Consider the following 12,992-nt stretch of genomic DNA (forward strand, 5'->3'; position numbering starts at 1 on the left):
AGCGGGGTTCGCGCGTGAATCATTATTATTCCCGTGTCGCGCCGGTACCTGTCCGATCTACAGCCGACTTTCGTGCAGTTGTTTTCAAAGAGTTAACCGACATGAAGGCCGTAGGCGTCAGGAATGGCAAAGGCGACGCAGATGCCCTCTTCATCGAGGAGGGGGTCGCGGATCCGGTTCCGACGGGGAATCGCGTGCTGGTGCGCATCAAGGCTTTTGGTCTGAATCGCATGGATATTATGCAGAGAGAGGATCGGTATCCGTATCCGTTGTTACCCGAGTCGGGGAAGATTATGGGCGTCGAGTTTAGTGGGATTGTCGAGGAGAAGGGGCCGGAATGTAAGTTTGTTAAGGCTATGGGAGGATACTTGCTGAGAGGGTAGGCTCGGATGACTTTCAGGTCGGCGACAAGGTGTTTGGTCTCGCTTATGGAGGAGCAGTAGGTCTGGGTTTCCCTGTTATTGACACCCCATTGACAGTGGACAGTATGCCCAGAAGATTGCAGTGTCGGAGAAGATGCTCATGCATCTGCCCTCGACGTTGTCTTTTGAAGAAGCAGCCGGCATTCCTGAGGTAGGATCTATTCCTTGTGTCCGTTTTCAGCTTGCTAATAGATCAGACCTCCTTCACGGCTATCCAAGCCATTCACTTAGTTGGTAACCTCCAACCTGGTCAATCAGTGCTTATCCACGCCGGTGCCTCAGGAGTCGGTCAATCCGCCATCCAAATCGCCAAGGTCGGCGGCGCATCCAACATCTTCACCACGGCAGGAAGTGACCAAAAATGCGACCTATGTCGCTCCCTCGGGGCAGACTTTGCAGTCAATTATCGCTCCGGGGAAGACTTTGCAGAGGTGGTTAGGCGGGAGACGAATGGTCGCGGTGTAGATCTGATTGTCGACCTGGTCGGACGGGACTATTTCCACCAGAACATGGCCTCGGCTGCCATGGACTCCCGCATGGTGCTGGTAGCAGCGCTCAGTGGAAGCAAGGTGGATGACTTTGATCTGCGCGCCTTGCTCAATAAGCGGATTTGGCTGCTGGCGACGACATTGAGAACCAGATCTGCTGACTATCAAGGACAGTTAAGGGATCTGTTTGCCGAGAAGATCCTTCCTCATATGAAGACCGGGGAGGTGAAAACGACGGTGGACAAGGTGTACCCCTGGACGCAGGTGACGGATGCTCATAAGCGACTGGAGTCGAATGTCAACGCTGGAAAGATTATTTGTGTGGTTGATGAGACTTAAGGAGTGGTTTCGTCATATGAGTCTACTGTATAGTTTCCTGGCGTTAATACTGGAGATACGACTATGTGGGATACAACTGTGAAATGAACATGCCAAGAGCGAGGAAGTCATATAAAGCCTTGGATGTTGTATACTTTTGTGTCAATCAAAAGTAGGATACATGGAGTCAGGGATGGACTGAGAATAAGACAAAGAAGGCCGCAAAGCGCGAAGTTGTATGAGATGTTATAGACGGCCATGTCTCCGATCAAAAGTAGCCACAAAACGACCCTCCACCTCCCCTTTCTCCAGCGCCTGCAAACACGCCTCAATCTCTTCCAACCGGGTCTCAACAATCCTCGGCTTCACTCGACCATCACGGACGTACTCCAACGCTTCCTGAGTATGCTTCATCGTCCCTGTGCTGCTGCCGGTGAGTCGGATACCGCGAGCAACGAAATATTCGGGACCAACAGGGAAGTTCATCTTGTTTGGTGCTGCCAGATGGGTTAGTGCGAGTAACCAGAAAGATGAGAGCAGCAACGAACTGATTCCAATGCAGACGATGATGCCCGTCTTCCGAACATATGTTAAGGCCTGCTCGTATGCCTTGGTGCTGGAGCTGACCACGATCACTCCATGAGGCCCACCATCAGTCAGCTGAATGATATCTGATGCGAGGTCCTAACAATTTCATGTCAGTCATCCCTTAACTCCCACCAGGCACTACAGTGATTATACCTGTGACTCCATAAAGTCGACGTAAGCAGTCGCTCCGAGTCGGCCACAGAGCTCTCGTTTGCTTGAGCCTGTGTCGATGCCTAGGACCCGGAGGCCGCTCGCTCGTGCGTATTGTACTGCTCTGTCTAATATGAGCACCGGTGGTGAGATGAATGGGTGATGGCTCACAAATGTCCCAAGCCGCCCCCAGCTCCGACAATAGCTACCCACTGGCCAGGAGCAAGACCGGCAGTTCGAAGTGCCCTGTATGCAGTTGTGCCTAGATTTCCACACGATTCAGCATTTGCATGTTGATACGACATGTGCCATACATACCGGCACACAGTGTCGGCGCAGCTTCAACAGCAGACATATCCTCCGGGATGCGCATGAGATACCGCGTGTTGACAATCGTATATTCTAACAGGTTCAGTTGATTTATCCATCATGATAGGAAATTCTGAAGGAGACAGTACCACCCCAACATCCCTCCACGTCCTTCCCACTCAGCTTCCTGGAATCACATAACTGTTCATTGTCCCCTCGACACATCTCACACTCCAGGCAAACATCATAGATCCATCGATGTGCGACTCGGTCTCCGATCTGCCACTGCGCAGCATCTACCTCCGGTCCCACGGCAACGATCCGTCCAACACCCTCATGGCCACAGATATCCACCTTGCGTTGGAGGTATGGGATTGACTTCCGGACGAGATGTAAATCTGTCGCGCAGATCCCCGCAGCTTCAATCTGCAGCAGAACCTCCGAATCGCGAGGTGTTGGAATTGGGCGCTCTTCAACCGTAATATGTTGGGTATCGAGGCAGACGGCGACTTTGCGGGTGGAGGGGATATACACAGGCATGATAACGGACTAGATGTTAGGTACGTAAGCAGCTAGCTTGGTCTAGAGACAATAGCTCTTCGAGATGATGAAGATGGGTATATGTCCTTGGCAGAAACAGCAAGGATGCAGTTATCCGAATGGGTTGACGAAGCCGAGAGATGCGGGGTCCCCGCAAGGAAGAGGGGATCTGAGATTCCGATCAGAGATATGGATCGGCAGATGACGGCAGCAGGACTGAAGGTTGGACTATGAGCTCCAATAGCATTATGCTTAGGGACAATATCGGATCTGAACGCAACCAAGGACTCTACTATGTCATCTCGTAGGCTGGGACCAGTGCCAAACATCCAAAAATAATATTCTGGTAAACACCACATACTCAGGTATCATGCAGACCAAGTATAAGCCACATGAAGGGCGTGACGGATCATTAAAGAACAGACTTCTTTACGTCTGGGTTTGTGTTAATGTCAACCTTCTCGGCATCATGGCTAAATAGCCACTCCCGGCGCAGCGCATGTCCCCAAAAGATGGGGCTAGAGGGACTGTCATGCCGCATGACCTCGTCTCGTTGACGTTGTTCACTCCCATCGCCAATGTGCAGGATATACTGATGCTCTCGTGTCTTCGATTGGATGAGTGACGCTCTTGGGCTTCGGACACGCTCATACCGTTTCAACGCACTCGCAATGTCGGTTCTTTCCGCCAGCACCTTGCGGATCGTAGCTGCATCTTCAGCGGCCTGGGCAGCTCCCTGAGCTAGGTAGGGAAGCATCGGGTGACACGCATCGCCCAGAAGACATGCTTTACCGGACGGATGCACCCAAGTCGAGAGCACAGGAAGATCGCACAAACGCCATTTCATAAATGACTGAGTCAATCGACATAGCTTCTGCACCCGTGGTTCCCATCCGGAGAATCGCGCACAAAGTTCCTCGTTGTTGCCCTCCACCACCCAGGTGTCATCTGTTGTCTCCCCTTGTGAAGTAGCACATACGACGATGTTGTACAGCTCGCCAGCACGGATGGGATAGCCGACGAGGTGGGCATCTGGTCCACACCAAGATGTGTTTGCGGGATCCGTGATAAGATCGGCAAGGTCTGGATCTGCAAGGAGGTCCTTCCCAGGGATGAGGATGCGGTAGGCCACGTCGCCAGTATCTCTCGGGCGGTCTGGTTGGCCGGTCAGAAGGGGTCGAGCCGTGGATTTAATTCCTAGGACAAATCCGTATACGTCAGTACTGAAATTCCCCGCACAGGGAGTGTGAAGAGGCCCTACCATCCGCACAGATGATGAGGTCAGCCGTCCATTCCTTCAAGCCTGCTGTGATGGCTTTTGGGACGGTGAAATCGTAGGACGTGACATGTTGGTGGTTGTGGATGGCCACCCCCGCTCGGATTGCCGCGGTAAGCAAACTTGCGTGTAAATCGGCTCGATGGACCATGTAATACGGCGCGCCGTGTCGTTCCTCGATATCGTCAAAGGGGATCTTGGTGATGGTCGAACCGTCCTCCCAGCGAACGAAATGGTAACGACGACAGGTTGATTTCTTCAGCCCGTCGATGTCAATGCCCCAACGGCGCAGGAGACGGGAGCTATTGGGCGGGATGCGAATACCGGCACCGGCGTGCTCATTGGCATGATGAGTACATCTTGTCCTTAGAATGGCTCGAGTGCATGTTTCTGACCTCCTTAAATTCGGCAGAGGAATCGAGAAGCGTCACACGATGGCCATCTTGTCGAAGAGCCAGAGATGCAAAAAGCCCTCCGAGCCCAGCACCCACAATGAGAATCTCAAGGGGTTCCAACCTTGCCGACATTTTATGGTGTGCAATGAAGTATGAGGTATCCAGAGTATGATGGATAATGCCTAGATGCACGATTCAATAACACGTCGCCAACCAAGGCTCTTGCACGGAGTGGATGGATAGCTGCTGCGGTCCGCCGTCGTCGTTGAGGGCGCGGATCTCGATACCCGGAGAGGCGGGAACATGCATCCGCAGGAGGGTCGGATCTACAGAAGCCTGCCCGGTAGGCTGTCTCCGGGTGGGGAGCCCTACCAGGTGGTGGGATTGCCTCGTGCTTCGTAGGAATCCTCCGGTCAAATCCCGTGGTGTCTCTGAAAGGCTTTCCTTATTTAAGCCCTGTTTCCTCGCTGAATGAGACGAATCTGGATGGAACCATATCCAACCGTTTTCTATGTAATTTATTAATATCTTTGTTGTAAACTTGGACGGCAGTTGAGATGGTTGACGGCATCATCTCAACCCCAATCTTCTTTCAAACATACAGACCATCGGACCCAATTGACACTCAGTGTTTGCTGACATGCGAGACTCATCATCGTCCAACTTTATTTTTGGCTTGTTGGTAAGTCGTGTGATTAAGTTGCCTCCAGTCACCATATGACTCTCTCGTCAGATACCTACCGCTTCGCCCAGTCTACGGGTACGGCATTTTCCGTACATCAGGCAACTTGGGCCGTTTCCAATCACCTAAACTCTGGGAGGTACCGTGAACACTGAGTATTGCTTCAGTAAAGTCTGTAATGGTGGACATCTCAGTCTTCAAGTTACTAGGCGAAGGAACATTACATTGCTTGGCAGTCAAGTCAGACGACAGAGTGGTGGACCGAGACCACAGCCCTACAAAGCAACCATTCAATGACTGTCAACCACGGAACAGGATCCTCCCGGGAGGGGAATCTTGGTATCTCGGATCATTCCGTCTCCCAAGTCATCAACGATGCAATCATGAAACACAGTGAAACTATCAGCCAGGATGTCTTTGTTGGCACCAATCAAGTTACGGATAACCCCATCAACAAAGAATACACCCCCCAACGCTTTCCGCCACTCTTCTAGCAATTGCTCTTGTTAAATGGCTGGACACTCGTAGGTTCCTCTATATAGAAAGGAGATGATCGAAAAACGTGTTTCATCCTGGAGATCATCCCCGCCACCGCGGGGGACTTCTGAATACCATTAGAAAAGAACAAGGCACATGCCGGGAATACCAATCGATCCCACGTACGGTGCATTATTTAAACCCGCATGTATACCGCTGCATTCTCTCTCCCTTTGCTTTTCAGCTATCCAGATCTTATCGCTTCCACTTCATCGTGACCCAGCTATTCGAGAAGTGAAGCTATACGACATATGCCCTTGACAAACCTCTTCAAAATACTTTCCCTCCGCACTACCTACTCACTGGCCGGTCCCGTCGGACGCAGTGGTCATACATTAGGCAAAATGCCTTCAGAATTCCGTGGCTCAAGCAGGCGAGGCAACTTCGCCCCCGCTGCCCGTCCCAAACAGTCTGCCTTGGAATGGGTGAAGTCTCGCGTGAGCACTCGCCGACTTCTCTGGTGGATTGCCCTCCTGAATTCTATTGGCTGTGTCCTTGTAGGCGTCACAATCCTATATGACTGGTGGTATCTCTCACCTCACTCTAGTCGTGCGGATCTCCTGCGTCGCTGGGGAGTGTTTGAACACCGGTTACTGGATAATAAGTGTTATCGCCAGGATCGCACAGCAACCCTTCTCTCCATCTTCACAGGGCCGGTGGGTGGCGACCAGTGGTACGCCGGTCACTATTACCTGGCATTTCTCAAGACGATGACCTTCGGGGGAGGTGGCATTTGGGCCCTGGGTGATATTTTTCTATGGGTTGTTGGGGGGTTTTATAGCACGCCGGGGTGTCCGGTTCAAAGTCACAAGTGGTTTTAATTCTGTGAGCGGGGGACACTGGGGGCATTCTGATTGCTCTGTGGCTACTGAAGTTGCATCCGCTGGAGAAGCGCCAGGCTTGGGTGAGTGGGAACGGGACTCGAAATTGTTGCATATATCCTTTACCTCTTCAGACGAATATAACATTCACTCGAATCCATTCTGTAGTTTTCATTGAAATCACGTAGTGATGCCTCAGGCATAGCATGGCTGATTTAAGATCCCTTGTCTGGCATCCCTCCAGACGGACACTCTTGTCTCTAGGGGAAACCAAAAGCTGCTCAGTAGAAGCATCCCTGCCATCTACCAGGGTCTCGGGTCATGGCTTCCTGCTGGTCTACCCGAGGTCCGGATGCTTGCATCCGCCACCTCATTCTTCAGACCCTGTGATCTCGGCTTAAAGCCTATCGGACAGACACAACTTCGGATCTTATCTTCCCTCGGATGGATTCTCCCTGGCTATTCATCGGATATGGAGAACCGTCTGGCAAGCCGTCAGGTCCCCGACGAGCTGCGGAAGCGTACTTCCCTTAGCTGCGATTCCTGTCGAAAGGTAACCCACCCATCAGATAAAGCTTACGTGCACCAGCTGACTAGGCGAATTAGCGTCGGTGCAAGTGTATTCGTCGAGCAGGCTTGTGTTGCATGTCAGCGGAGTGGCATCCTATGCGTCTCCAACTACCAGCGCAAAACCCGCCTGCACGGAAGCGTCGAGACCATTCGTGACCGGTATGGGTGACTCAAGCGTACCTAGTGTCAATCCAGGCTAACAAACACCATTGTAGGATCCAATGTCTCGAAGCCATTGTGAAAGGGTCATTTCCTGGGGCGCCTCTGGACAGCATTCCCGTTCTCCTGCAGTTCGGCCGGAATGCCGGCTATCCAATACCACGGTTAAGCACGGAACCACACGATGATATCGAGCACTGCGCCGATAAATCCAGCCAGCCAATGCCGCGGCTTGTCAAAGACAGTCGAGGCCATTCCCACTACATTGGACCGTCCGGCTCTTTTTGTTTCTTTGCGGATCTCCGCAGCCTGATATCGGAGCGACAGCCGTCCTCTCGGTTTGCGACGGACACTGTTGCGGAGGCATTGGAGGTTCAATACCACCAGAGCCGATGGACGTTGTCTGGTGTCAACTCCTACCTGGAGGAAGATACGCGTGTCCAAGAACAACGCCTCTCCGGGCACAGCTGCAGAGAATTCCCAGAGACTCCCTTCAAAATTGGTCAACGCCTTCTTCCACTCCGTAAATGAAGACTTTCCACTGCTGGACCGAGCCTAATTTTACGACAAACTCGAATACTATGTCTCTCTGGACGGCTCGACGGATGCCCTAGACAACGGTTGGACGGCCTGTGTCCACACAGCTCTGGCGTTCGCTTGCTGGATCTCGGATGACAGCATCCGGGACCACATTACGGACCTGGACATGCTGCGTTCACGCTGCTGGACCCTCGCTCGAGAAGCGTTGCCAAATCTGTTGACCTCATCTACGGTTTCCAACATCCAAGCCCTATTGCTGATGGCAATACTCTTGCACAACAACAATGATCGGAATGCCGCATGGACTCTAACAGGTGGCGCCGCACGACTAGCCATTGCTCTCGGCTTGCACCGAAGCGATGTCAACAACAGTCTCCGTCTAATAGAGCGAGAAATTCGAGATCGGGTGTGGTATGTCTTATTCTCATTCGAGCAATTTCTCTGTTTATCTTTGGGACGTCCCAGTGCTATCGATTGTCCAGAGGTCGCTCTGGAACCCGCTTGTGAGGACCTCTCCGGTAGCAATTGGGCCCCCCCTCAGTACGTTCAGGTGGCTGTTGACCTGCAGCGACGGGCCAGTAGGCTTCGGGATGCCATATGCTTCGTCCATAGACCTTCATTCCCGGTGTTGTCCGCTGATTCTCCCGTCGCCGATCCCATAACCCTCCTGGGCAGCTTAAAAACATGGGAGAGCACAATGCCCACATATCTCACCGTGCCAGTCCACATCTTGCATGCTTGCCCCACGCCCTGTGTGGCTGACTTGGATACATTCATCTCTCGTTGTCCGCCTTCTCACCTACGCCCAATGGTCCTCCTGCACATGAATTACAACAACTTGATTATCCAGCTTACTCGTCCATACTTGCTGACAGTTATATCCGCAAACCGAGGACCAAATCCAAGACAGTACTATCCGTGGACCACTCCTGACAACGATCTAAAAAGTCTAGGACGGGTCACAGAGTACCTAGCTCGCACCTGTCTCACATCAGCATCACGTATCATAAACCTCCTTGTTTTGCTGGAGTCTACACGTGCCATCAACGGAAAGTCTGGCCTCGATCTGTTCTACGGGTACTCTGCCGGTATGGTCTTGCTTCTGCGTCGGCTGTGGGTTCTGCCACCACATCCATCGAGGCAAACAGAGGAACTAGAGGGTACTACCCAGTCTCAGGTTCAATCCATGGTGGCACGACTGCAGTCCGTCATGGAAGTTCATGCGAAATGCTCGACCATGCAAAGGTTCAAGGCGGTTCTGCAGAAGTTCGATGAGGCAGTCATGGCAAATGCGCGATCTGGCGCCGAAAATCCGAGCAGTGACAACCACTGCCCATTAACCCCGACAGACAACGAAAGCCATACGCGGATCTTGGACGCACATATTCTATGCCCCAGCGACCAGGATGGTGACCCCGATGCCTCGATTTCAGGTAGTCTAAGTGCATGGCAAGAGTCTATGCAGGCAGTTACGCAGTATAGCCTGGACTGGAGCAACTTTGAACAGTTCCTTGGCAGCCTGAACCTGGCCTAAGTGCAAAGACGATTAGCAAAGGCTCTATCTTGAGGCTTAATCATCTAATACCCATAGCTTGAAGATCTCAGTGTGAAGATAATCTCAGAAGTTAGTGAGGGATATTTGAAGAAGCACCCATCAGGTACATAACCCCCCTTGGTACAGGGATTCTAGAAGGATAGGCCGGTAGCAATCATGTGAGCCTTAGGGACAGCTCATTCAGGAGGACATGTCATTGGACCTCAAAATCACTTATGCATTCTGCCAACAATTTGCACTCTCTCCTGGCTAATTCCTCCACATACCCAGAACCATAGGCCCAGCCAGGTTTACAAATTGATCCTGTGAAAACGTTTCACGGCTGACCTTCATCTGGCCTGATCGCAACAGGGCCATTCTGAGGTCCAGAAGTACCTAGTTATTCACGCACAACTCCAGTGTCATATCCCTGCGGATGCTCTCACCCCTGGCAATCATGTCCTGTGCCTTGTCCCGGTTCTCACCCCAGGTATTCCGATCCAGTTGATACCGATAGTTAACATAGTCAATCTTGACCACGACGGAATCCGACCGCTTCTTCTTTTCCCCCTCGGAGATCGTGAATGAGATACACTTGATCTCTATTCCATGTTATTAGTATACGACAGTGGACAGGACATCCATCAAGTGTTGCCTACCTGGGTTGCTGTCCTCATTGACCTTCAATTCCACATGAGTGGACTGGTACTGCTGGAATTCATCTGAGCGACGTGCGGCGATGATCCGGTTGATGATGCGCAAAACCACATCAAATTGGTCCGGCAATCTCTCATCCGACTCAAGTCGCACTTGCAGCTCATCCATGAGTCTCTGGTTCATGTTGTCCTCATCGGTTTCCACCTCGATGCTGTATTGCCTGTTCTCGGTTTCCGAGAGCCTTCATGGAGCAGCATCAGTATGGTATAAGTTGCCTGTGCTAGGAGGGTGAACTGACCAAGATTGGCTTCGCTGGCGCAAGGCGCTGATGACCTTGGCGCGGTAGTCAGTCCGCTTGACGCGCGATTCAAGCAAATCGTCGGTAGGCAAGTTGTCCTTTCTCATTTGGTTGTTGAGCTGAGACTCGGCTTGTGCAAGTTCCCAGGCGTTCCAAGCTTCGATGTCGTTCTTCAAAGACTTCAAAGCCTCTCTGTCGGAGTCCGAGACAAGGCGGTAGTAGTAAAGGAACAGCAAGTTGGGAGTGCCATAGTCACTGGTCACATCCACTCCCTCGGGAGGGTCGACATAGTCGGCGGACAAGAGGGAGACGTCAAGCTCTGGAAGAGAGTGGGCAGGCATGGTTATCAATGAAGATATGGTGAGATTTGTCACAAATGATACGGGTGAAATGTCAATGAGGATTGCGTCTGTCAGACATCGAGAGTGCTGGGGCTTTTATGTCTGCTAACCACAAAGTCGGGAGTGCACTTTCCAAAAATACGATGTTGCACATCTAGGCAAATATTGAGGCACTTCTGCAGTTCATTCATTCTGAGCCTTTCGCGAGAGTGCTTCCCGCTGCTTCCGATATCCTCCTTTAGCCGAATGTGATGCGACACATGAGGCCCTACTGCGACCACCGACGGCCGCTGTATGCATCCAGCGTAAGGCTGTCCTTCGCTACTCTAATTCACAGCAGGTATACGCGTCACTCGTGTTCGTTTCTATGGACCAACGCAATGGCCTTCATGGCTCGGCTAGATTCAATAATTGCCACAGTGCAGATATCGCGGTCAATGCTATCCCATCACCAATGGTGGGCTTTTCTTGATAGCCTGGTTAGCCGACAAATGTATCCTCGGTCGTTTCAGATCGCCACGTTGGTCACTACATGTAACCAAGATAAGTCTAACCATCCGTGCACGGATCTTTTGCATACAAGGTGCAGTTCAAACTGGGGCATATTACGATATAGCTTGCACAATGCTATGTGTTGTGGCTGCCAAAACTGCAACAGTGGGTTGGACCACTGGTATAAAGCGGAGACGCCCAAATGGTAACCCCCGCCTTGTACGAGGTCCAGGGGAGGGCGATGAGCTTGAGTGATATAATCTGACCCAAAAATTGTAACCGTCATCTGGCTGGAAAGTCTTGGCTGGTCGTGGTCCGGAACTTAACGCACGTACGTTGGTTGGTGCTGCGGAGACCCATGCACGGCGTATAAGCAGCTGCAACATCACAGATTTCCTCCCAGGAGTTAAGCGCACGATAGCATATCCGCCGCTGTTGCCTGTCAGTAGCATCACACACTGTGCGAATATGCTTCATTGTTGCGTACAGCGACGCATATGGAACGCTGCGCATGCGTCCGTGGGCTCGGTGCGGAGAGTTTCCGGGCCTTGGGCAGTTTGGCATCGCTCCTCTTCGATGAGATTCACATCACTGCGTCCCTAATCGGATGTATAAAAGGGTGCCCTTCAGGCGATGATAGAGATAGGAACACAACCTCCGTAACCTCTTACCTTACCATTGCCTCTTCGAGATACCCTTACCGAACACTCTAGTGCTTCAACCCAAAGACAACATGTCGCTCCACAACATTGCCGGTCTTCCTGTGCGAGCACCTACCCGGGGCACCCCATACGAGGAAGACATCCACCCCTCCGACAATGGCATGGGCGTCAGCGACTACAACTCCACGTTCTATGTAAATTTCCAGGACAACCGGGTTCCCAGCAAACTCGAGTCTCGCGTGAAAGAGCTCAAGAGCATGCTGAACTATACCCACCAATGGCTGGACATCTGGGCGGGTAAGAACACCGATGACCAGATCAAGGCGGGCCACTTGTCTGGCGGTTCGGACATTGAGTCACAGACGCTGCGCAACAATTACCGTCACAAGGTCATTGATGTCCTCGTCGGAAAAGCGGCATGGTGAGTATCCCTGCTGCGATGATTGCCGTGAATTACGGGCTGACATGGTGCAGGATGATGGAGTCTAACACGGAGGACAAGAGCTTCGGGATCGAGATTAAGAAGGAGAACTTCCATTTTGAGATCCTCAAAGCCATGCTCTCCGGTCTGGCCCAACCGCAGTCTCTGTTGCAAGACATTGAGGATGCTCTGCAGAGCATTGCGGATACCATCAATGAATCGAAAAGCGTGGAGCAATCCCAGTCGATGTACAGCTTGAATCATGTCATCTTCTATGATTCTGCTGCGGACGATGTCACGGCGTGTGAGTTCTTCTGCCTGCGTGCGCGTAATTCAGATCCATCCCGCTGACTTGCACCAGCCTTCCGCACCGTGTGGTATTCCATTGATGAATCCATGAAGACCGTCGTTTCGAACAAGTCGTCCACCCAGGAGGTCAATGTGACGTTCGAGTTTGCGTCCCGGGACTTTACTTTCAACGAGGAAACCTGGCGATCCCAGAAGGACGCTGTGGTCAAGTTTGTTGAGGACGCCGCGGCAGCGGATGTCAATGACCCCTTGGACGGGGGTGAGATTCTGCCTGATGCGTGATGGACTTGATATGCCGCTGAAGCTGCCTTGTTGTTGGCTTTGTGCTGTTGTTTGGTTGTCGACTTTGGCATTCTGTTAGGGAACCGTCATGGCTGTCTTCCACTTGGAGATGGCTAGCCACCGGCATGCTGTGCCTCAGTGAGCCTATCCCCATCCGTAATTACATGAGTCATTCCTTGAAATCAGGTCGCATGAGTCATC

General features: G+C 52.0%; 7 protein-coding genes across 7 annotated transcripts; 4 read left to right on the top strand and 3 right to left on the bottom strand.

Annotated features, from left to right (window-relative positions):
- Nucleotides 1–2: 2 nt before the first annotated feature.
- Nucleotides 3–1,356, top strand: BO80DRAFT_393138 (NAD(P)H-quinone oxidoreductase). The gene is made up of 4 exons (XM_025717245.1): nt 3–339; nt 384–439; nt 487–573; nt 620–1,356. The coding sequence occupies exons 1-4, from the start codon at nt 102–104 to the stop codon at nt 1,247–1,249; spliced, it is 1,011 nt and encodes a 336-aa protein (XP_025570174.1). The 5' UTR covers nt 3–101; the 3' UTR covers nt 1,250–1,356.
- Nucleotides 1,357–1,361: 5 nt separating this feature from the next.
- On the bottom strand, nt 1,362–3,029 carry BO80DRAFT_247476 (zinc-dependent alcohol dehydrogenase). Its single transcript, XM_025714606.1, has 6 exons — nt 2,425–3,029; nt 2,285–2,368; nt 2,138–2,228; nt 1,970–2,090; nt 1,777–1,912; nt 1,362–1,725 (listed from the first exon to the last, which is right to left on the bottom strand). The coding sequence occupies exons 1-6, from the start codon at nt 2,813–2,815 to the stop codon at nt 1,475–1,477; spliced, it is 1,074 nt and encodes a 357-aa protein (XP_025570175.1). The 5' UTR covers nt 2,816–3,029; the 3' UTR covers nt 1,362–1,474.
- A 198-nt stretch (nt 3,030–3,227) lies between these two features.
- BO80DRAFT_459476 (salicylate hydroxylase) lies at nt 3,228–4,618 on the bottom strand (the record flags this gene model as incomplete). Its single annotated transcript, XM_025722346.1, has 4 exons — nt 3,228–3,422; nt 3,459–4,012; nt 4,077–4,428; nt 4,487–4,618. 4 exons carry the CDS (start codon nt 4,616–4,618, stop codon nt 3,228–3,230), a joined length of 1,233 nt encoding a protein of 410 aa, XP_025570176.1.
- Nucleotides 4,619–5,739: 1,121 nt separating this feature from the next.
- BO80DRAFT_497463 (fungal specific transcription factor domain-containing protein) lies at nt 5,740–9,623 on the top strand. Its single transcript, XM_025724078.1, has 4 exons — nt 5,740–6,361; nt 7,161–7,255; nt 7,312–7,757; nt 7,870–9,623. The coding sequence occupies exons 1-4, from the start codon at nt 5,957–5,959 to the stop codon at nt 9,327–9,329; spliced, it is 2,406 nt and encodes an 801-aa protein (XP_025570177.1). The 5' UTR covers nt 5,740–5,956; the 3' UTR covers nt 9,330–9,623.
- On the bottom strand, nt 9,528–10,750 carry BO80DRAFT_247568 (uncharacterized protein). The gene is made up of 3 exons (XM_025714608.1): nt 10,285–10,750; nt 9,989–10,227; nt 9,528–9,931 (listed from the first exon to the last, which is right to left on the bottom strand). The coding sequence occupies exons 1-3, from the start codon at nt 10,623–10,625 to the stop codon at nt 9,726–9,728; spliced, it is 786 nt and encodes a 261-aa protein (XP_025570178.1). The 5' UTR covers nt 10,626–10,750; the 3' UTR covers nt 9,528–9,725.
- BO80DRAFT_247559 (uncharacterized protein) lies at nt 10,751–11,588 on the top strand. Its single transcript, XM_025714607.1, has one exon. It carries the CDS (start codon nt 10,877–10,879, stop codon nt 11,324–11,326), a length of 450 nt encoding a protein of 149 aa, XP_025570179.1. The 5' UTR covers nt 10,751–10,876; the 3' UTR covers nt 11,327–11,588.
- A 352-nt stretch (nt 11,589–11,940) lies between these two features.
- Nucleotides 11,941–12,791, top strand: BO80DRAFT_367892 (uncharacterized protein; the record flags this gene model as incomplete). Its single annotated transcript, XM_025716309.1, has 3 exons — nt 11,941–12,200; nt 12,254–12,504; nt 12,562–12,791. The coding sequence occupies 3 exons, from the start codon at nt 11,941–11,943 to the stop codon at nt 12,789–12,791; spliced, it is 741 nt and encodes a 246-aa protein (XP_025570180.1).
- Between the last annotated feature and the right edge of the window lie 201 nt (nt 12,792–12,992).

Source organism: Aspergillus ibericus, assembly GCF_003184845.1.
Source record: "Aspergillus ibericus CBS 121593 unplaced genomic scaffold BO80scaffold_66, whole genome shotgun sequence".
Classification (NCBI taxonomy): domain Eukaryota; kingdom Fungi; phylum Ascomycota; class Eurotiomycetes; order Eurotiales; family Aspergillaceae; genus Aspergillus; species Aspergillus ibericus.